Source organism: Castanea sativa, chromosome 3, assembly GCF_040712315.1.
Source record: "Castanea sativa cultivar Marrone di Chiusa Pesio chromosome 3, ASM4071231v1".
Taxonomy (NCBI): Eukaryota; Viridiplantae; Streptophyta; class Magnoliopsida; order Fagales; family Fagaceae; genus Castanea; species Castanea sativa.
Window position 1 is genome coordinate 57,855,149 of NC_134015.1, and position 19,166 is coordinate 57,874,314.

Below are 19,166 nucleotides of genomic sequence, written 5' to 3' on the forward strand. Positions count from 1 at the left end.
GTAGAGGAAAATGGAAAAGTTTTTTTTTTTTTTTTTTATATAAGATAGAAATTCTACTCTAGCATAATCTAAGTATATATGTACGTGAAAGCTCTCTCTTAAAAACTTGAACCCCAGCTCTTATCCCTACACCCCACAAACACTTAAACTTATAGAGTGACTATCGCACCAATTGTGCTATAATAGAAAATTTTTTTATCATAAGAATCAAAAGATCATATTCCAAAATTTTTATTGGCACGTGTTGTGTGCTAATCAAAGCACAAGCACAAGCACATGATGTGTCATGTGTGTTTATTGTTTTTTTGGGATAAAGTGTCATGTGTATTTATTGACTAAGTAACCAAACATAAAAAAGTACTAGAAAACTAGTCATTAATTCAGAAATAAATAAAAATAAACTATGACTTTTATGTCAGCTTTGTCAAGAAATTCCTTCTAAAAAAACACTTTGTCAAGAAATTTGTTGGATAAAAATTTCAAAAATAAATATCAACCAATTTCAGCAATTTCCAATTGGATGACAGCAAATATTCCCTAGCAAAGTTTTCAAAAATGAATAGATGATACCATCCTTTATTTTTCTCCCCTCATTTTCTTTAAATTTAAGTATTCTTCTTTATTTATTATATATATCTATACTATTATTTAAGAGACTTCCTCTATTTAGATTTCTTATTTTTTTAGTTTAAAAAATTCTTTACATTCCTATATTTAAGTAGAGACAAAATTAAAGGACAGTTTAATAAAAATGCAACTTTAACTCCCACTAAAATATTGCTTAAAAATAGGACCACTCTCTTGTTAATTTTCAAATTGTTTTATACACTTATAAATTAGATTCTCAAAATAAAAATGATGTATATATATAAAATAAAAACACAGAATTTTTTCTTTTGGCTAAAAAAAAGTCTTATTGCACGTGCGAAACGCGTGTAATGAGGCTAGTATATATATAATTGTTGTGTAATAATCTCTTTTTTCTATTATTTTTTTATTATGGTTAACTTTTATATATAGAAAAAAGAGATTATTACGCTCACAATTTTTTTTTTTTTTGATTATCTACGCACACAGATATATATATTACTAATAATAATAAGACTATTTCAGTATTTCGTTTCATTTCCATTAATGAACAACTCAGCTTTAATCTCGGACTAACGGTCGAATCTTCTCTAAGATATTCCTACATCAAACGTTTTTCTTTGATTTTTGAAATTCCTAAGTTTATATTTATTTACAAATTTAGCACCTTTGGTTTATTTGTATGTTTTTCACGTTCAACTTTGGTTCTTCGCAGTTCAATTCTCTACAGGTCCACCAAGTTTCTTTCTTTTTCTTATCTTGTGCTTCTTACTGAAGTTTTGGTGAATACCCAGTTGCTTATTTTGGATTCTCAGCTGTTATTCAGCTTCCTTTGCAGTAGAATCAGTAAGTAGAGGTATTTTATTGGGCTTCTGGTTTTGTTGGGCACATTTGGTTGATAACACTGGTGGGTATTGCCAATATTTTGCAATTCATTTCTGCTTTTGAACTTTATATTGACTTTTTGAAAGCATGTTTTTTGGAGTTGCAATTTCATTCCTATATTGTATTCATTCTGCTCTTGAGTTGCTTTTGAGCTTCATATTATATTGGTTGCTGTATTAAGTTAGTTTAAATTTTGATAATAAACCATATTGACAGTGCTACATGCGTTTTATGCATTTTAACTTTTTGAAAGTATGTCTTTGAAGTTGCATTTCACTTTGAAGTATGAACGCATATCCTTTTTATTGAACTCAGATCTTCGGTGGGATGAGAGGACTAAATTTCATCTCCTTCGCATTATTTTTGGTTCTTACAACCCTTCAAGAGGCATGGTCACATGGGGATCAGCCTCTGTCGAAAATTGGGATTCATAAGGCAACAGTTGATCTTAATCACGATGCTTATGTTAAGGCTTCTCCTTCAGTCCTCGGATTAAAGGTAAGCCTCAACAGCATTGTGCTTCTTTCAATTTCATCTCTACCTAATTATTTAGCATATGTATTTTAATCAGGAACTTGTTTGATTGAACTTGATGATCTTCAAGTTTGCAGGCTTTTTAGTTGTAAAATATGGCTATTGAATTTCCTATGTGGATTGTAGTTTGTATTGGGGATCAAACAACGAAAATTATGCATAACATAGATTTTGTTTTGCGATTGATGCAAGTTTTGTTCACTGTTTTAGGAGCAAACTACAGAATGGGTGACATTAGAGTATAGTTCTCCAAAGCCATCAGCTGATGATTGGATAGGAGTATTTTCTCCTGCCAATTTCAAGTGAGTAAATGGCATTGCATTTCTGAACTTTCAGTCTACATTTCGAACCTTGTGAGCTTTTCTTGTTTTTTTGTGCTTGTGACAAACCTAAATGGCATTGATCTAATTGGAAGCTCTTCCACTTCAACATTTTCAGCTCTTCCACCTGCCCTCAAGAAAAACCTACGGTTTATCCTCCACTACTATGCTCTGCACCTATCAAGGTTCATACTGCACATCACAATGACTTTCTGAAATTCTTCTTGCCCAGATCTTCTTTGAATAGAAAAGGAGCTAAAAGAGTGAACTAGATTGTTTTCTTTTGCAGTATCAGTTTGCAAACTACTCCAGTCCTAAGTACAAAGACACTGGTAAAGGATATTTGAAGCTTCAGCTGATTAATCAGAGATCAGATTTCTCATTTGCACTATTTTCTGGTGGTTTATCAAATGTACGCTCACAAATGTCAATATCTGCATATTACATGATAACTTATTTGTTTCATATGAAGCAGTAATTCTTATGCAATGAAATATTTCGTTTTCCTGTTTAGTTCTTCAAAAGAGAGAGAAAAAAATATGCTTCTTTTGATATTTAGGAAGTTTCATATATAAACAATGCTTGTGATCACTGCTTGATGGATTATAGTATATATACAGCCAAGCCTTAATCTCAACTGCTTTGGGTTGGATAACTCAATCCATATATGCTATTCTGAATGTTGACTCCATATTTTCCTTAAAACCTTGGCAGTGATGGCTTCTTGCAAGGCCTCTACCTATGTCCTTTTGGCTCTCCTCTTGTCTTCCTTCATTTTCATTTTCCATTTTCATGACCTCACTTTTTTACATTAAAAGCTTTCATTTTTCTATTTGCATTTCAAACTTGATTGACCTTTTCTGCAATTTGTTTTCTTATGTATTTATTTTCTGTATAATAGCCTAAGTTGGTGGCAGTTTCGAATCAAGTAGCTTTTGCAAATCCAAATGCACCAGTTTACCCACGCTTAGCTCAAGGAAACAATGGAATGAAGTAAGTCCAATTTTTCTTTTCTTTTAATAATTGAAGCTCATACATGACATAATAAGAGTAGGTCCACTTATATTTTGCATAGACTATCAACAAAGCACAAGTATCTTTCCTACCTTTTGTACTGTAAAGCTATTCGTTTACCTTGTAGCTTGTGTTCCACTAGTTTTTTAGCACCTTCTTCTACTCTTTTTTTTCCCTTTGAACTAATAACATGTGATACTTATTCTAATGCTACCTTAGGTTACTGCTTTTACATTAAGAAGCTTACAATTTCAAAACACACTGATAAAAAATTACTCTTAAATCTCAGTTGATTGTAGAAGGGATTCTGTCTGCATTTCAAAAGTTACTCTTAAATCTCAGTTGATTCCTGAAAAATATCAGCATTTTCTCCCCTAAAAACGCTAAGGTGCACACTTTTTCTCTTGAGTCAATCTTTGCCTGCAGCTGATGGGCTTAGTGAGGTGTGGGCCTACTGTGATGAGTGAGACTTGGGCTTACGGAAGTGTGCTGCGGATTGGTAGGTCTTAAGTAACTGATGAAAAACAGGTCTAAATTCAAATAGAGCAGATTGGGCTTCCTAAACGGGTCGGGTTGACCTGGCCCAAACCTAATAATGTGTGTTTCCTTTGTTTGTTTAGTTATTTGTGGATTTGATTTTGTGATTGGGTTTCTGGTTTGTTAAAACAAGTGGGTTTTGTTATTATCAAGTTTCTGATCCGCCGTTTATCAAAAAAAAAAAATTCTGATTCACCACTCTAACCTTACCTGAGAAGATCGGTGCTTGCCAGAGAAGAAAGGGAAAAATTGGGAAATTGGATTAGGGAAAGGAAATTGAACCCAAACCCTCCACCACTCAATCATAAATGGTTCCACAAGAACGCTAAAGCTTGTAAATCCTAGTCTATAGTTGTTTTGGGTTTCAAGAAAATACAAAAGTTTGGCTTAAACTCACCTGAAAAAGAAAAAAAAAAAAATTCTTACAGATGAAGGAGTTCCATTGTAAGTAATAATGCCTAGAAGCCCAAAAAACTGAATATAAGATTCAAACAAAAGTGAATTTGTCTTTGTATAGAAGATGAAGGAAGGAGCAAGACACAATTTAATAACAAAGAGAAACACCTTTGCTGCCCAGTTCTGAAGTTCTAGAGATAGTTGAGAGATAGAGAGAGACAAAGAGAAAATAACGGAGAGAGAATGAAAGAAAAGTTGCTTTGTGGGATTTTTTTTTTGGCCCTTGGATAGCTTCACTTACACGTGTCCTTCATCTATTTAAAAAATGGAGAAAACAGGAGGGTATTAAACGGGAGGTGAGCTGTCCCGTAATTTTTTAATAAAAAAACGTCAAACCATTAAAAAAATAATGACAAATTATTGTTCCGTTAAAATAACACCACAAACAGTAGTTAGTAAAAAAAAAAATACTAATACATCTTATTTTTAAAACTTGAGAGGCCAATTGTGCTTGCTTCAAATTTAAAGAACCAATAGTGCACATAGAGTAAACTTGAGGGACTAACATTGTAGTTTCGCCTAAAGGGAAAAATTAGTTGAAATGGTATAATGAGGCTCATGAATAGTACCAAAAAATGCAGTGGGACTCATGAATATTAACAAAAACATGCTGAATAGTAAAATAAATTTACAAAAATAATTTTTGCCAAACGAATACTAGTTTACCCCAAGCTTAAATAAAGAACTAGAAATGGTAATATAAAAAATAAAAAAATTAAAAAAAAGGTTCAAAGTCCTTGTGTTGTACGGATTTAGTTGTGAAGAAATTTATTGAGAAATAATGAATTATATTGAATACAAGTGATATGCATGGTAATCAGGCAAGGTATCCACTTGGCACAATTTTCATGTCCTTTAAAGCCATATCGGGTTTAAAGATGAATTTGGGGAAATTGGAATTGGTACCGGTTGGACGGGAGTCGGACATGGAGGCTTGGCGTCTATATTATTATTTATTGGGGTGTAAAACATCTGGGTTACCAATGAATTAGATTGAATATAAGTGGTACATGTGGTAATAAGATAACAAGATATATGACTTGCTTTCTTTTCTATTCTTACTTCTAAATTATTCTCTCCCTCAGGTTGTGGCATGTGATAATCTCTACACTTTGGTTTGAACTTTGAACCATAAATGAAATAGTTGTATTCTTACTTCTAAATTTTCTATATTTGCCATGGTTAATACCTTGTGTGAGTTGTGTCCCTATCAAAGAATGAGAGTCGTTAGTTTCCACTTACTAAAATGCCACATTTTGTTCAATTAGATGTAGATATAATTTTGTGAGTTGAAAAAATTTAGGCCAGCGTGTATTCATGCAAAGGCACAAAAAAAAAGCTTTATTTCTTGAAAATTATTTTTCCTTACTTGTTTTTGGGGATCCCATTGAAATCTTTAGAATTGCTAAGTTCTGACAACTTCATTTTGTCTAACATGCAATGCCTAGAGACTTAGCCTTCCCACTTTGGTACTCCTAGAATGTAGTGATGTTGTGCTCTTTCTTCTCATATTTATGATGGAGTCCAGAAATTAAATTCATTGTAAGGTCCACCATTAATGTGAGAAAAATGGCACAATTTCGTCTACTATAACCTAATAATTTTCCCTCACTTTGATTCTTTCCTTAATTAAGGAGTTATTTATTTTTATACAAATGATGAGATATATGACTCATGAAGAAGATAAAACTATGAACAATTTTTTTTTTTAATGTTTGTGTTAGCATGTAATGTACGCATGCAATAACATCCAGGTTGATAATTTGGATATGGATCAAGTACCACCATTGCAATTTGATATTAACATATTTGGTTTCTTTTTCTTGATGTACATACATACATATGTGGGTTCTAGTTAGCTCAACTGGTAAAATCTCTAATGGTTGTATAAGAGATCTGGGGTTCTATCTCCACCTACACCAAAAACTGATTGGTGTCTTAGTCTGATGCTAAAGAATTATCATCAGAAGCGGATGCCATAAGTTGAAACTCTCTAAAAAAATATATATATACTACATACATACATATATAGATGGGTTCAAGTTACACTTAGTGTAACTCTTATAAACTTACACATTTTTTACATAGTAGATTTCTAAGAAATCTAACAATTAAAAAAACATCATTAAATCCTATTGTTTTCCACCTTATTATCTAATTAATGCTAACATTTTCTCTCTCTTTCTCTCTCTCCTTATTTATTGCTTTCCATCATATAATATTTTCTTCAACACAATCTAATATATATATATATATTTATTTATTTATTTATTTATAAAATACTGCTCGGAGAAACAAGAAAAATACACAGCAAGTAGGAAAAATGCCTTATTCTTTTGGAATTACTTTGAACAAGTCTTTTATGCCCTGATTTAATCAACGGTTTTTTATGGAAAGGACAAAAGAGTAAAACATAAACATTTAGAACTTATCTAAGCCATGTTCATATAAGGTTCCATCGCCAAGGTTTGAGGCTTCCTTAACTACTTGTTTTATCCACACAATAGAAAATAGACATTTCTCTCTCTCATCAATGCCAAAAATTCTCCAAAGTTAGTCTCACTTTTCAAGGAGGAACTTATATTCTCTTGCACAAATTCAACACTTTCTTGACGGTGATGAATTATAGGGAAAAATCAAAGCCATGCATAACCTTAATTAACACTGCACAAGTATACTCTAAAATAGAGTAATTAATTTTTCATTGAGTTACTTACCGAGGAGATTTCTACCACTATTTATATCCAAGAGCCTATATGAAGTTCATAAGCCCAACTACACATCTGTTTAATCTGTTAGATTCGATGACTGTGATCAATTAAATTAATTATGTTAGAAACGGTACATATATATCTTCAATACCTGATTAACTTCAAAGATTCTTTCTTTCTTTCTATTCTTTTTTGTTTCTATAATAAAAAAAAGATTGAAACTTCATGGATGCTTTCTTTCATTTCTTCTTAGTAGAAATCTTCTTGTTTCTAAAATAAAATAAAAAAATCTTTTGGAACAAAACATGAAAGTTCCTTTACTAGATTGCATATTCGTATAGGCTTTGGACTTTTTATAGTTAATTTTCATTGAGCTAACGTTGTTCCCATGCATTACGTCAAAAGTTCATCGTGAAATTTCAGCTTAATTATAAAAAGTCTCTATCCCTTGCCATTACGTACAATAATAATAAATCTATCCTATGTACCATACTTTTTGTTGCTTCCAAAGGCACAAATTAAATGGCCTCCTTTCAAATCTTCTTCGTCTCAACTTTCTTCTTCTTCCTCCATAACATAGCATCAAGAGCCAAAATTTGCAAAACAATATTATCTTGCGATGGCTACGCATCAGATTTTAGGATTAAATTCCCTTTTCAACTAAATACTACTACCTCTAGATCTACACAAGCCAAACGCTGTGGCTATCCAGGATTCAATTTATCATGCAGCAACCAAAGGCAAACAATTCTCACTCTCCCTCATTCAGGGCACTTCGCTAGCTGTGGATGATATCGACTACTTTGAGCAATTACTCTATATCAAGGACCCAGCCCAAATGGTTCCTAAACTTCAACTTCACTACGATGGGCTCTCCTTTTTACTACTCATTAATTAGAGACTGATGAATTTTACGACTTCTACAACTGCTCCAACGTCAGGAGACTCAAGACTGGTGAATTTGGTTTGGTTCCTTACCTTAGCGGCATGACTTTAAGGTCTTCATAGTGAATTTGAAAGTCATTTGCTTACTCTTGTTTTGGGTAGTTTTGAAAAATCAATGAAAATGAGATTATTTTTCAACTTTTTTTTTAGATTGTGTTAAAGAAAATATTATTTGGTGGGAAGCAATAAATAAAGAGAGAGAGAATGTTAGTATGTTTTTTTAACCGTTAGATCTCTTAGAAATTTATAGTGTAAAAAATGTGTAAGTTTATAAGGAGTAAGTTTAGATCTCATATATATATATATATATATATATATATAGATGGGTTCAAGTTACACTTTTTATAAACCATTGGATTTAAGTAAATCCAACGGTAAAAAAAATGCACTCATTAATACTAATATTCTAATAAAGATCTCATTTATTATCCTAATTTATAACATTCTATACCTATCTCTAATCCCAAAAATAGATATATCTTTCTCTCTGCTCTCTCTTTCTCTTCCACTACACGTTTCTGATAGCAAACCATTTGATGCAATCATCTCCTCTCCTTCTCCTTCCCCCATCCCCTCCGATGTGGTCAATGTGTTATGGTGTCCAGCCCTTTTATCATCCTTTGAATTTTACAAATCCTTTGTGGTATGGTATCCACCAAAATCTAAACCACACAATTCTATTGGCTCTAATCTTAACCGTTTAATTAAATTAAATGGTTACCAGTTACCGGTAGACCATGTAAGCATATAAAAGCAAACCCAAAAATTTTGCGTTCCTTCAATTCTGATTTTTGAGGCGATCCAGAGAAGATGATGTTGATGTCGATGCTTTAAGAGTTAAGTCTGCTTCTGCAAACTCCAAGATGGGCAAGGCAAGGTGTGAACTCTTTCTTCATATTTTTTTTCATTTTCAACGATCGGAATCACGCTTTTCTTCTTTCTTTCTTTCATATGTGGTTTTTTTTTTTTTTTTTTTTTTTTTTTTTTTTTTTGTTTCTTGGATTTGAATGACTTCAGAACCCTAAACTCCCTAAGGATATGGTTTTGGTATTTGAATATCATTGATTTTAGATCCTTCATTTTTATTACTGAAGCAAAATATTTGGGCTTTATTCTTTTAGTTTGGGATTTAGGCAAGTTGAAATTGAACATTTTAATTTTGCTCTCATCTTCTCTAGATGTTAGATTTTGGGTTCCACTACTTTGCGCCTGATTGGATAGGATCATTTTATTTTAGTGACAAGTCATAGCCAGGATATAGTTTTGATTACACAGATTTCTATATTTCGAACATAAGATCATTATTATTTAATATATGTCTTGCTCTATAATGGTCATGATTCTAAATGTTTTATGTTTCCACTGTTACAGAAAATGAGTTCCATGAGGAATTTGATAAATTGGGTTGGGGGGGGGGGGGGTCAAATCTCCTTTTTTCCTCATTGTTTAGGTTTGGAAAAAGTTACAAAGGAAAATCCATAGGAATGGTATTCAACTATGTATTATCAACTGTAAACATTATATTATTTATGTCAACATCTTCCTCATACATAAATTCTCAATAGTCAAAATAGTTCTCAAAGCTACAGTCCAAATGAACCTACTGTGATTTAGTTGACAAATTGTGGAGACCGTGTACTTAAATCACCGAGAAATTACTGGGAACATAAAGAATTTGATTATCTTAGTCGATTCATGTTGCTCAAATGTTGCTTATGAGATTTTGATGAAAATTTGGTGGTGTGGTGTCACAAAGAAAAGAGAGCTGGAGAGGCCAAGATGGTTAGAACTTAAGTGATTTGTTGGCCAGTCGTGGTTACCAAAAACTAAAATGTCTCTTAGGGGGTAGACAACTTATATTATTATGTTTTCTTGTTACATTTGGATCAACTTGCTAAATAGTATGTTTTAGTAGAGGCATCTGCTTCCTTCTTGAAAAGTCATGTGGCATCAAGTGAGGGTTATTTCTTGTATTTTAGATTTGGTGTTGTTATTCTAGCAATTTTGTCTAACTGGAGCTTGGCCTTTGCTTGGTACTTGCAACTACATTGGCTGCATTGAGAATTAAAAGGTGTCGACAGATATTGGTGCTCAACTGTCCTAATAACACTATACTGGTGAACACATGCCAAAGGGGCCCTGTTAGTGTTGGTCATTAAGAGTTAACTTGGAGTTTGCATGGTTAGAGACCTCTCTTATGGCTTTCATAAGGAATATCTTGAATAGGAATCTTGGACTTGCATTGACAGTCTTACATGGCTTTTTTTTTTTTTTTTTATAATTTTTTTTTTATGTCAAGTGTAAATTATTTTTAATTTTATGGGGTTTGATTCCCTTTCTCATTGGGTATGCTATTGCCATTAGAATTTTTCTTGCTACATTCCCCTTATTTTCCTTATAGCTTTCATATTTGGGATTTGTTACATCCGATGAGCAATTCAATTCTACTCTTTCCTTTTACATGTGATTTATGTCTTGGAAGATGGGTGCTAAATGTCCTTTGGAAGAAGTTGAAGTGATAATAAGAGAGAATATAAATAATGCACTTTGAAATCTGTAGTCTTAGATTTACTTACCCCAAAAAAGGAAAAAAAAAAAAAAAAAAAAAAAAAGCCTTGAGATTCCAAAACGTTGGTCAGTGGTTCTAGGCATTGAGAGTTTCTGTTATGTTGGAAATTAGCATCCTTTGCGGTCACTGTGCTTCTTTAGGATGAGTTCAACATGTGCACATGCTTCAAGGCATGAAGTGACCATTGTACATGAGTATACCTACATTTTTGAAAAATACCTTGGGCTATGTAGTGAGAGCTTGTTTTTCTATTGAAATTCTTGCTACATGTTCACCTTTCTTCAATCAAGTGTGATAGGTCTAACCTGTAATGTGTACAGATATATAGTGGCAATTTCAAGTATATGTTAGTGTTTTGAAGATATGGAGTGCACATCAAATCAATTGCTAACATCTTTCATTAGTTCTCTTTATGAGTGGTCCTTTGCTTGGGTCTCACAAATAGTACTTCTATTCAAAATTTCATAGAGTCAATTTATATGTAAATATTTTTCAGTTGTAATTCTTTAGGCTACTTCATGGTTTTTTTTCATGAAGTAGTCTCCTTGCAATAAAGTTATTCTTATGTATATATATGTTAGTATTTTGGGCCCAAGGTATTTGCTTATTTTTGTAGTTACTACCTCTATATTTCTGTGTATTTTAAATATAGTCTTATACTCTCTTGGCAACTCAGCACAGTAAAATTTTAAAATTTGTTAGTAGTGCTTTAACAATCAATCATCCAAAATGATTTGTTTTAATTGAGGTCAACTCTCTGTATTCCTAGTTCTGACAATTTCTAAAAAACATCAAGATGATTAACCGCACCTTGGATTCATGCATATAATCTATGGCAAGCAAATATTGCAGGGTTTGCATGCAACCTGCCAGTTATTGAATTGGGAGTGGTACCTACATAGTCTAAGAACATTCTAAATTTAATCCTGACTTCAGTTTTTACTTTCTTTTCTAGTTTGTGGAGACTGATAACTGATTCCCACATAATGCTTTTTTCTGTTCAATAAACCGGATCCTTTAGTAACAATTCTTGAACATGGAATATTTTCAATGACTCAAATAGCAGGACTGTTGGAATCTGATTTTGGAACAGTCTTTTCATATAACAAAAATAACATTTGGTACATTAGGTTCATGAGATTCTCTGGCAGCTCGTGCAATTGTGAACTGTAACATTTTTGGATTTTTATTTTACTCTTTCTAAATGAACCAAGCCAGCTAGAGTCTTTCTTGAGCCATATTGAAGAAATAGAGCTTTGTTCAATGTATTTGTCTTTGAGCAGACTTTCTGTATTTGAGGCGATCTAGAAGAAGTCTCCTTTTTTTGTTTTCTTAAATAACTGCTTTGCTTTTGTTTTATGACACTATCGATTTTCAGCTGATGCCAATAAAACTTTAATGGAAATTTGCAGGTTGTGCAACATTGGTGTTTTCTCTGAAGGAGGCCTATTCAAATTACCTTGCTGGAACATGTACCTGCTTGGCAAAACCATGTCTGTATTACTAGCAAGCTAACGTCACTAAGATGATGTAAAGCATATCTTAAAACATATATAAATAGATATAAATAAATAATATATCCCTATTAATCTCACACTTTAATGTTAATTATAAACATATAACATGAAGAAAGTGACCTCAACTATGTTATTTCAGAGCGAGGTAATCCCTAAATGTGATGTGAGCTACCAAGGGAGATACGTAGAAAGTAAATTGATATATTCAAAGATTTATGGAAGAAACCAAGATAATTCTAGCAGTTTTTTTTTATTTTTTTTTTGTGGATTTTGTTTTTATAAAGCATTTAGACACAACTTTGAAGTGGTCAGTTGTGATTAGTGGAGATAAAGTGATGGATTCGTATGAAAGTAGTTGTACATCATTCACATTTGACTACTTCATCAAATTATGGTAAAAGTTGTGGTCTTTGCACTTCAAAAAAAAAAAAAAAAAAAAAAGGTTGTGCTCTTAGGAGAGCCATTATGTTATGGTGGGAGCCACATATGTCTCTTGTGTGAAACAAAGAAGAATGAGATGGTAGGGACCTTGCTAGCTTTTGTTTGATTCATGTTAATGAAGTGAATATTCAAGGGCAAAAAACATTAAAATAATTAAAGTTTGACCAAGACCACCATTTTGAGTCCTTCAAGGCTATCACATTTTCATATATAAGAATCCTTAGGCTCTATTTGGGATTTGCTTATTTTGTTGAAACCAAAATTTTTTGCTAAAAGTATTGTAGATAAAGGTAAACGTTAACTGAAATAGTACAATGAGACTCATGAATAATACCAAAAAGTGTAGTGGGGCTATGAAGGAATAACCTATGAATTTCTAAATCCAGAACCCAAAGTTTGTAGAAAGTCTTGTCTGGTATTTGAAGTAGAAAGATAAAAGAAGAAGATGCAGATGCATTTCGTGTATGTGAAGCAACAAATATAGCAAAAAACCTACTACGGATAAACTAGACTGAAGGGAATTCTTGATGACGGACTTTCTTGGATTAGCAATATAGAAAACTAGAAGCAGATCAAAAACATATTGCATAGCCATTAATGAGGAGCAAGGGATGACTCATAACACATTACAAGGATTCATATGACTAACCTCATTCTGTCTCTGAAAGAGATGAATGGATCTTGGGCTTTCCCTTGATTTGAGAGAAGAGATGAAGTAAGATGAATCAAAACTATTCCATATATTGTCATATACCATAAGATTCTTGAGTCAGCTGCACTTTCTTCTTATGTGTTCACATATATTGTGGTCAGAACGTTTCACAGTTAAAAAAACCTTGCTTGTGAGAGTATATCACTGTTTTATTTCATTTTAATCTCTATCGTGTATATGACATGCGAAAGTCCAAGTCTAGCATATATATTAAAACTTGACCGACTTGGTTGCCAGCGCTAGAGTCTCTATTAATGTGTGAATCATGCGAGCCCAATTCTCTGATAATTTACTACTATGAAAGTGACAATAGAGACTAATTATTATGGCAATGGTGATAATTTACCCTTTTGCCTGGCCAGGAATTCTTTTATGGAATGCAGCTCAAAAGTTTTCCCAACAGCAATAAATTGTCTCACTATCTTGAATTCAGATCAGGCGATTTTGGAGAGTAACTAGTGGTGGTGACTCATACCCTCCTAAGATTACTATGAGTAATTGGCCCCATCAAGCAGCTTCTTTAAATGGAGCTGTTTATTTTGTGGCCAATGATTGGGGTGATGCCCGGAGTTTAATAGTTTTGTTATTTGATTTGGGTGATGAGGTTTTCCACTTGATATCCTTGCCAAATGGTAAATTTGGATTGCATGCTGATGCTAGTATTTTTACCTCAGAATTCAAAGGATTGCTTTCTCTAATATGTTATGAGAGTTGGCGTTATAGTTATTCTATTTGGGTGATGAAAGAGTACGGCATTGTGGATTCTTGGACTAAACAGTTCACTATTGACCTCAATATGGAATATTGGAAAGTTTGTTTGTGGGTTTTGGGTATATGGAAATCTGGTAGCTTTGGTTTAGGTAGATGGGATTTGGGTATAGCTTTGCCCAAGAAGATTTTAGAGATTTGTGTTCGCCAGTTTGTGGGTTTTGGGTATATGGAGAGAGAGAGAGAGAGAGTTACACAAGATATAGCATTCAAGTTTGGAATAATTAATTTTTTAAAATGATTGAGTAGAATCAAAGCAAAGATAAAGGAGTTCTTTAAAGTTAATTTTTGAAAATGATTGAGTAGAATCAAAGCAAAGATAAAGGAGTTCATTTCTTTATAGTATTTTTGTCTTTATATATTTTCTTATTTTCTTGATTATTAGGAAAGAATATATGAAGAGATAGTAAGAATTCTTATAGACTATAATTTCTTTTTTCTTTTTTCAATCTTCTTTCCTTTTCTCTTTTACGTCTAATGTTTGTGTTTGTGTTTTTATTTTATTTTTTGACCTCAATGTTTATGTTTTTCAAAAACAAAGAAAATGGAAAGAGGAAACACACACACAAAAAGGAAAACAATCTATTAAACTTTTAAAGCAAAAGTGTTAAATGTACTAGAACTCAACTTACACATTTATTACAGCAACTAATCTACTTATCTAAAAGAAATCAATTATACATTAATTAATATAGAAGATAACAAAATAAATTCAATTAGTTAAGTCGTATGAATAAAGCTAGGGACACAATATATTCACAACAGGTGGTAAATTGTTAATCGTTGGTGGAAAAAATGATATCTTTGATGGCTCAGATTAGAACCACTAACCGATTATCATTTATGTTTTAATATAGTTACACATATAATTAATAAAATATAATACAATATATGATGCTTCTTTTGGGTGTTGGATACATTACATAATTAGGATTGATCTATTATCATCAAATTACTATTTTATTGCCAAAAGGTGTGCATCCCAACTAGCACATCTTGACGTTTTCAAAGAAAGTATCTAAGGAACAAAAAGATGGAGTTTCATGCATGCGTGTATAGCCTAGATAGAGATGCATAAAGAAATATAATAAATGATTGAGAAATAAATTGATTGTATGGACATATTTACAAAAAAAAAGGAAGGAAATGTTAGTATGAAGTCTAGATATAATAATAATAATAATAATAATAATAATAATAATAATAATAATAATAATAAAAGGATAAGAGAAAATGAGGAAAGATAAGTATAAACATTTGAACAAGTAAGCATTAAATTTCTTGCCAAATTTCTTCTCATGTAGGATAAGAGAAGATGAGAAAGATAAGTATAAACATTTGAACAAGTAAGCATCAAATTCCTTGCCCAATTTCTTCTCATGTATGATAAGAGAAAATGAGAAAGATGAGTATAAACATTTGAACAAGTAAGCATCAAAGTCCTTGCCTAATTTCTTCTCATGTTCTTACTTTTGTGTTGGTGAATGTTTTCATGTGCCAAAGACATAAGAAGCCTATATATAGAAGAAGTTATGAATGACCTCCACATGAACATATATTTGATGAAATTGATATTGAGACTAACTTGGAAGCTTTCCTAGGTGCATTTTGAAGTCAATATTGGATTATTCTTACAGTAAGTAATGATAGTTGTTTTTGCAAATTTATTTATATGCATGTGTGTTTTTCTAATTACTTTATATAAATAATATGTTGATTTGATTGCTTAAATTTTGTTGTATAGATGTTAAATAAAGTAAAACTTTTGGCTTATTTAGTACTTGAATTAACATTATATTTTTGTGAGATATATATTATTGCTAAATGGTTTTGGTTCATGCTACATTTGACTTTGCTTTCATAAAAATTACATCAATTAGTTACTTTTTTCAAATTACTATTTTCTTGAATTCACATTCTTATTAAATATCTATTATAGGTTAATCATATGCAAGAATTTGCAATAATCAGTTGCGATCCACTGTTAAATCTATATGGTTATTTGTTTAATTATATTTAATAATTCAAAAAACTATAAGATCTCTTTATAAATTAATGAGTTTCTAATGCCTAATTGATTTGATATTCCAAAAGAATGATAGATCATAACAATATTTGGTAAACTTGATAGTTCGAAAAGAAATTTATTCCAACTGTGAGTTAAGCAGAAAATTTTTGAATATTCCAAAAATAACAATCTCTCCTCTCATATAAATGTAGATCCTCACCAAAAATTTAATTAGTGTGACCTACTATTATGTGGGAGGAAGGAACATTAATCTTAGTGTAAAGAATTTGACAGGAGGACCCTAATAAAATCTCATTCCCTTTATAATGTAAAGAATAACTTGTAGATAGTGCCTATTAAATATTCATTTTATTTTTTTTTATTAATAATCTAAGTTGAAAATTCATAATTTTTTTAATACTCATTTTAAAGAACTTTTGTCTATCTCAATATTTAAAACTTTTCAACATTGTCTTCCACATTTTACATTGAAAAAAAAACAATAAATATTTACTTTAGGAACTAAATCACTAGCTCTATTTAATATTTATTAACAGATGACAAAATTTAAGGAAACTAAATTACAAGTTATGTTTATTAACTGACAAAATATGCCACCAGCCGGTACAGCCCCAATTTGACAAACGCCCCAGCTCCCCAATGCTTATTATTTTTAAATTACTTCTTCCAAGTCCAACAACTCTACTTACAAGACCCAAATCAAACACTTGATGTGCGTGTGAGTGCAACATTCACTTGACTCATGCCTCCAAACCTTCCAAAAAAAGATGTTTGACAGAAGCTAACAACAACTTTACTTTTACAAGATCCAAATCAAACACCTGAGAGCATCCACCTCCGAATGAACCCATATGTCTCCTATCTTTCTTAAAATCCCAGAATCCTCACCTCTAATCTCACAAGCTGACATTAAAAATTGGATTTCCAAATCAAATTTGAGCAAGCCCAGCCAGCGAGAGCATTAGCGTTTAAAGCTTAGTGGAGAAGTGCCAGATTGTCTATTTGGTATTGGTCTTTACTCTTTATACAAAACTTTACTAATTGTTCCATGTGACTTGATGATAATTGGTCAGAAAACAAATGCTACCAGCCTTCAATCAAACATCTCATGTGCATCTCTCTCTTTCTCAGTTTGTTTTGCACTGTGATTATTTTCTAACCAAATTTGATGTTGTCCAGACGATGGAGCTTCAACATTGGCAGGATTGGCAGCATCCGTTGGTCTTTATTGAAATTGAGCAAAGCGGACTTCTTTGTTATGGGTGCACGGAACCAGTATTGGGTCCAAGCTACGGTTGTAAACAATGCAAACGTTACGTTCATCATATATCATGTGCTGAATTACCCCTTGGGTTGCACCATCCCTCACACCCAAATCATCCTCTTATTCTCTTCGACAGAATAAAATATCGTGACAATGACAACAAAGAAGAATATGAAAAATTTAGCAAATGCGACGTCTGCGGAGAAAGGAGTAATGAATACTGTTATTGTTGTTACCGTTGCAACTTCAACATTGACATCAGATGTTCTTCTTTATCACTCACCATCCAAACTGAAGTCCATGACCACCAATTGACCCGCATTTGGAAGCTGTTGAAGTTCACTTGCGACTTCTGTGGCAAAGAAGGCAATCTGCCCTACCTTTGTGCCCAATGCGATTTCGGTATACATTCACGTTGTGCTGCTTGCCCACGCATACTGAAAGTTTATCGTCACAACCACCCTCTCCACCTCACCCCTTCTCTTGAAGTCCATCAATCCGACTCTCCAATTTGCCTACTCTGTGTTTGAAAAGTGGATACACTCTGCCTTTACTATTGCTCAAGATGCGATTTTGTTGCCCACCTCTATTGTGCTATGCATCCCCTTAATAGGGAGTACATAAATTTGCAGGAACTTAAAGAGGAGCAGTCCACCGAGTCAAAATCTGAAGATTCAGAGCTCCATCAATCCTTTGACTCAGAAATTTGCAAAGTCAAAAAAACCACTGTGGGGGAAGACGGAACTGAAGTAGCCATAGAAATCAAACACTTCAGTCACGAGCATGATTTGAAGCTTACTGATGAGATTCCGAATAACACAAAATGCAACGGGTGCGTAGAATACATTCTCTCTCCATTTTACAGTTGTACCCTGTGTAGCTTCTTTCTTCATAAATCTTGTTCTAAATTACCCAAAATAAAACGTCACCCACTTCATCCACACCCTCTCACCCTCAGTTATCAGCAAGCTTCTTTTTTCTGTAATGCCTGTTGCCAGAGGTGCAACGGCTTAAAATACAGCTGTCAAATATGCAAGTATGATTACAATGTTCAATGTATTTTATTATCAAACACCCTCACTCATGCCTGTCATGAGCATCGTCTTTACCTCTCTTATACAAACAATAGACAGAAGTGTAGTAGTTGTAATTCTGAAAGGTATTATGTATTCCGTTGTTCCACTTGTGAATTTGTTCTAGACTTTAAATGTGCTACACTACCACAAGCCACATGGTACAACCAACATGAACATCCCTTCAACCTCCGTTATACTCCTGAAGATGACTCCGGTGAATATTACTGTGATATCTGTGAAGAAGAACGAGATCCCAAGCAATGGTTCTACTACTGTGTAGAGTGCAACTTTCCTGCTCATCTTGACTGTATTCTTGGGGAATATCCAAATGTCAAGCAACATATATAATGGCCGCCAGTTGGGAGGTGCTACACAGTAATTTGACTCTCACCCACACACAATGTACTTTCATTGAAGAAATAAAAACCAATGACAATGTTAAAAGTGATCTATCAATGTGTCTAATATAATTTCAACATTCACAATTATTGTTTATAGGAAGACCACTGTTGTTTTAATTTTTATGTATATTTTTCATATAGGTTGAGCCTTTAATTCTTTATTTTTTAATCTATTGTATTATTATGGTTGTCTATTGGTGTAGTTTTGGGAAACTTTGTTTTTAAGATGAAGCTTATTAGGCATTTTATTGGTTTGTGGCTAATAAGTGTAATATGTGGACATCATGTACATGGGTTCCACACCCCTGCTTTTTAATCAATTATTTACTTTTTTTTTTTTAAAAAGGACTTGAATAGGAAAATCACTTGATGTCCTTGGACATTCACTACTTGTGTTTT

The 19,166-nt window shown here is 32.6% G+C and overlaps 2 protein-coding genes and 1 pseudogene across 3 annotated transcripts in view; all 3 read left to right on the forward strand.

The window, feature by feature from the left end:
- Positions 1-19,166, forward strand: part of LOC142629232 (putative inactive purple acid phosphatase 27) — a 42,086-nt gene that overhangs the window by 18,191 nt on the left and 4,729 nt on the right. The window lies entirely within an intron of this gene.
- On the forward strand, positions 1,122-12,318 carry LOC142629527 (putative inactive purple acid phosphatase 1). 2 transcript variants are annotated; one of them, XM_075803536.1, is made up of 8 exons: positions 1,126-1,166; positions 1,304-1,434; positions 1,789-1,971; positions 2,218-2,309; positions 2,446-2,512; positions 2,617-2,739; positions 3,229-3,320; positions 11,972-12,318. In XM_075803536.1, exons 3-8 carry the CDS (start codon positions 1,801-1,803, stop codon positions 12,072-12,074), a joined length of 648 nt encoding a protein of 215 aa, XP_075659651.1. In that variant the 5' UTR covers positions 1,126-1,166; positions 1,304-1,434; positions 1,789-1,800; the 3' UTR covers positions 12,075-12,318. The 2 variants fall into 2 exon arrangements, with proteins under 2 accessions (XP_075659652.1, XP_075659651.1); XM_075803537.1 differs by having other exon boundaries at positions 1,122-1,495.
- Positions 13,720-18,971, forward strand: LOC142629231 (uncharacterized; annotated as a pseudogene).

Bases quoted from the DNA above. Each gene is read 5' to 3' on its own strand.
- LOC142629527 (XM_075803537.1), top strand. From the start codon at position 1,801: ATGAGAGGACTAAATTTCATCTCCTTCGCATTATTTTTGGTTCTTACA. The intron at 2,513-2,616 runs GTTCATACTGCA...TTTCTTTTGCAG, and splicing joins TATGCTCTGCACCTATCAAG to TATCAGTTTGCAAACTACTC. The intron at 3,321-11,971 runs GTAAGTCCAATT...GGAAATTTGCAG, and splicing joins CAAGGAAACAATGGAATGAA to GTTGTGCAACATTGGTGTTT.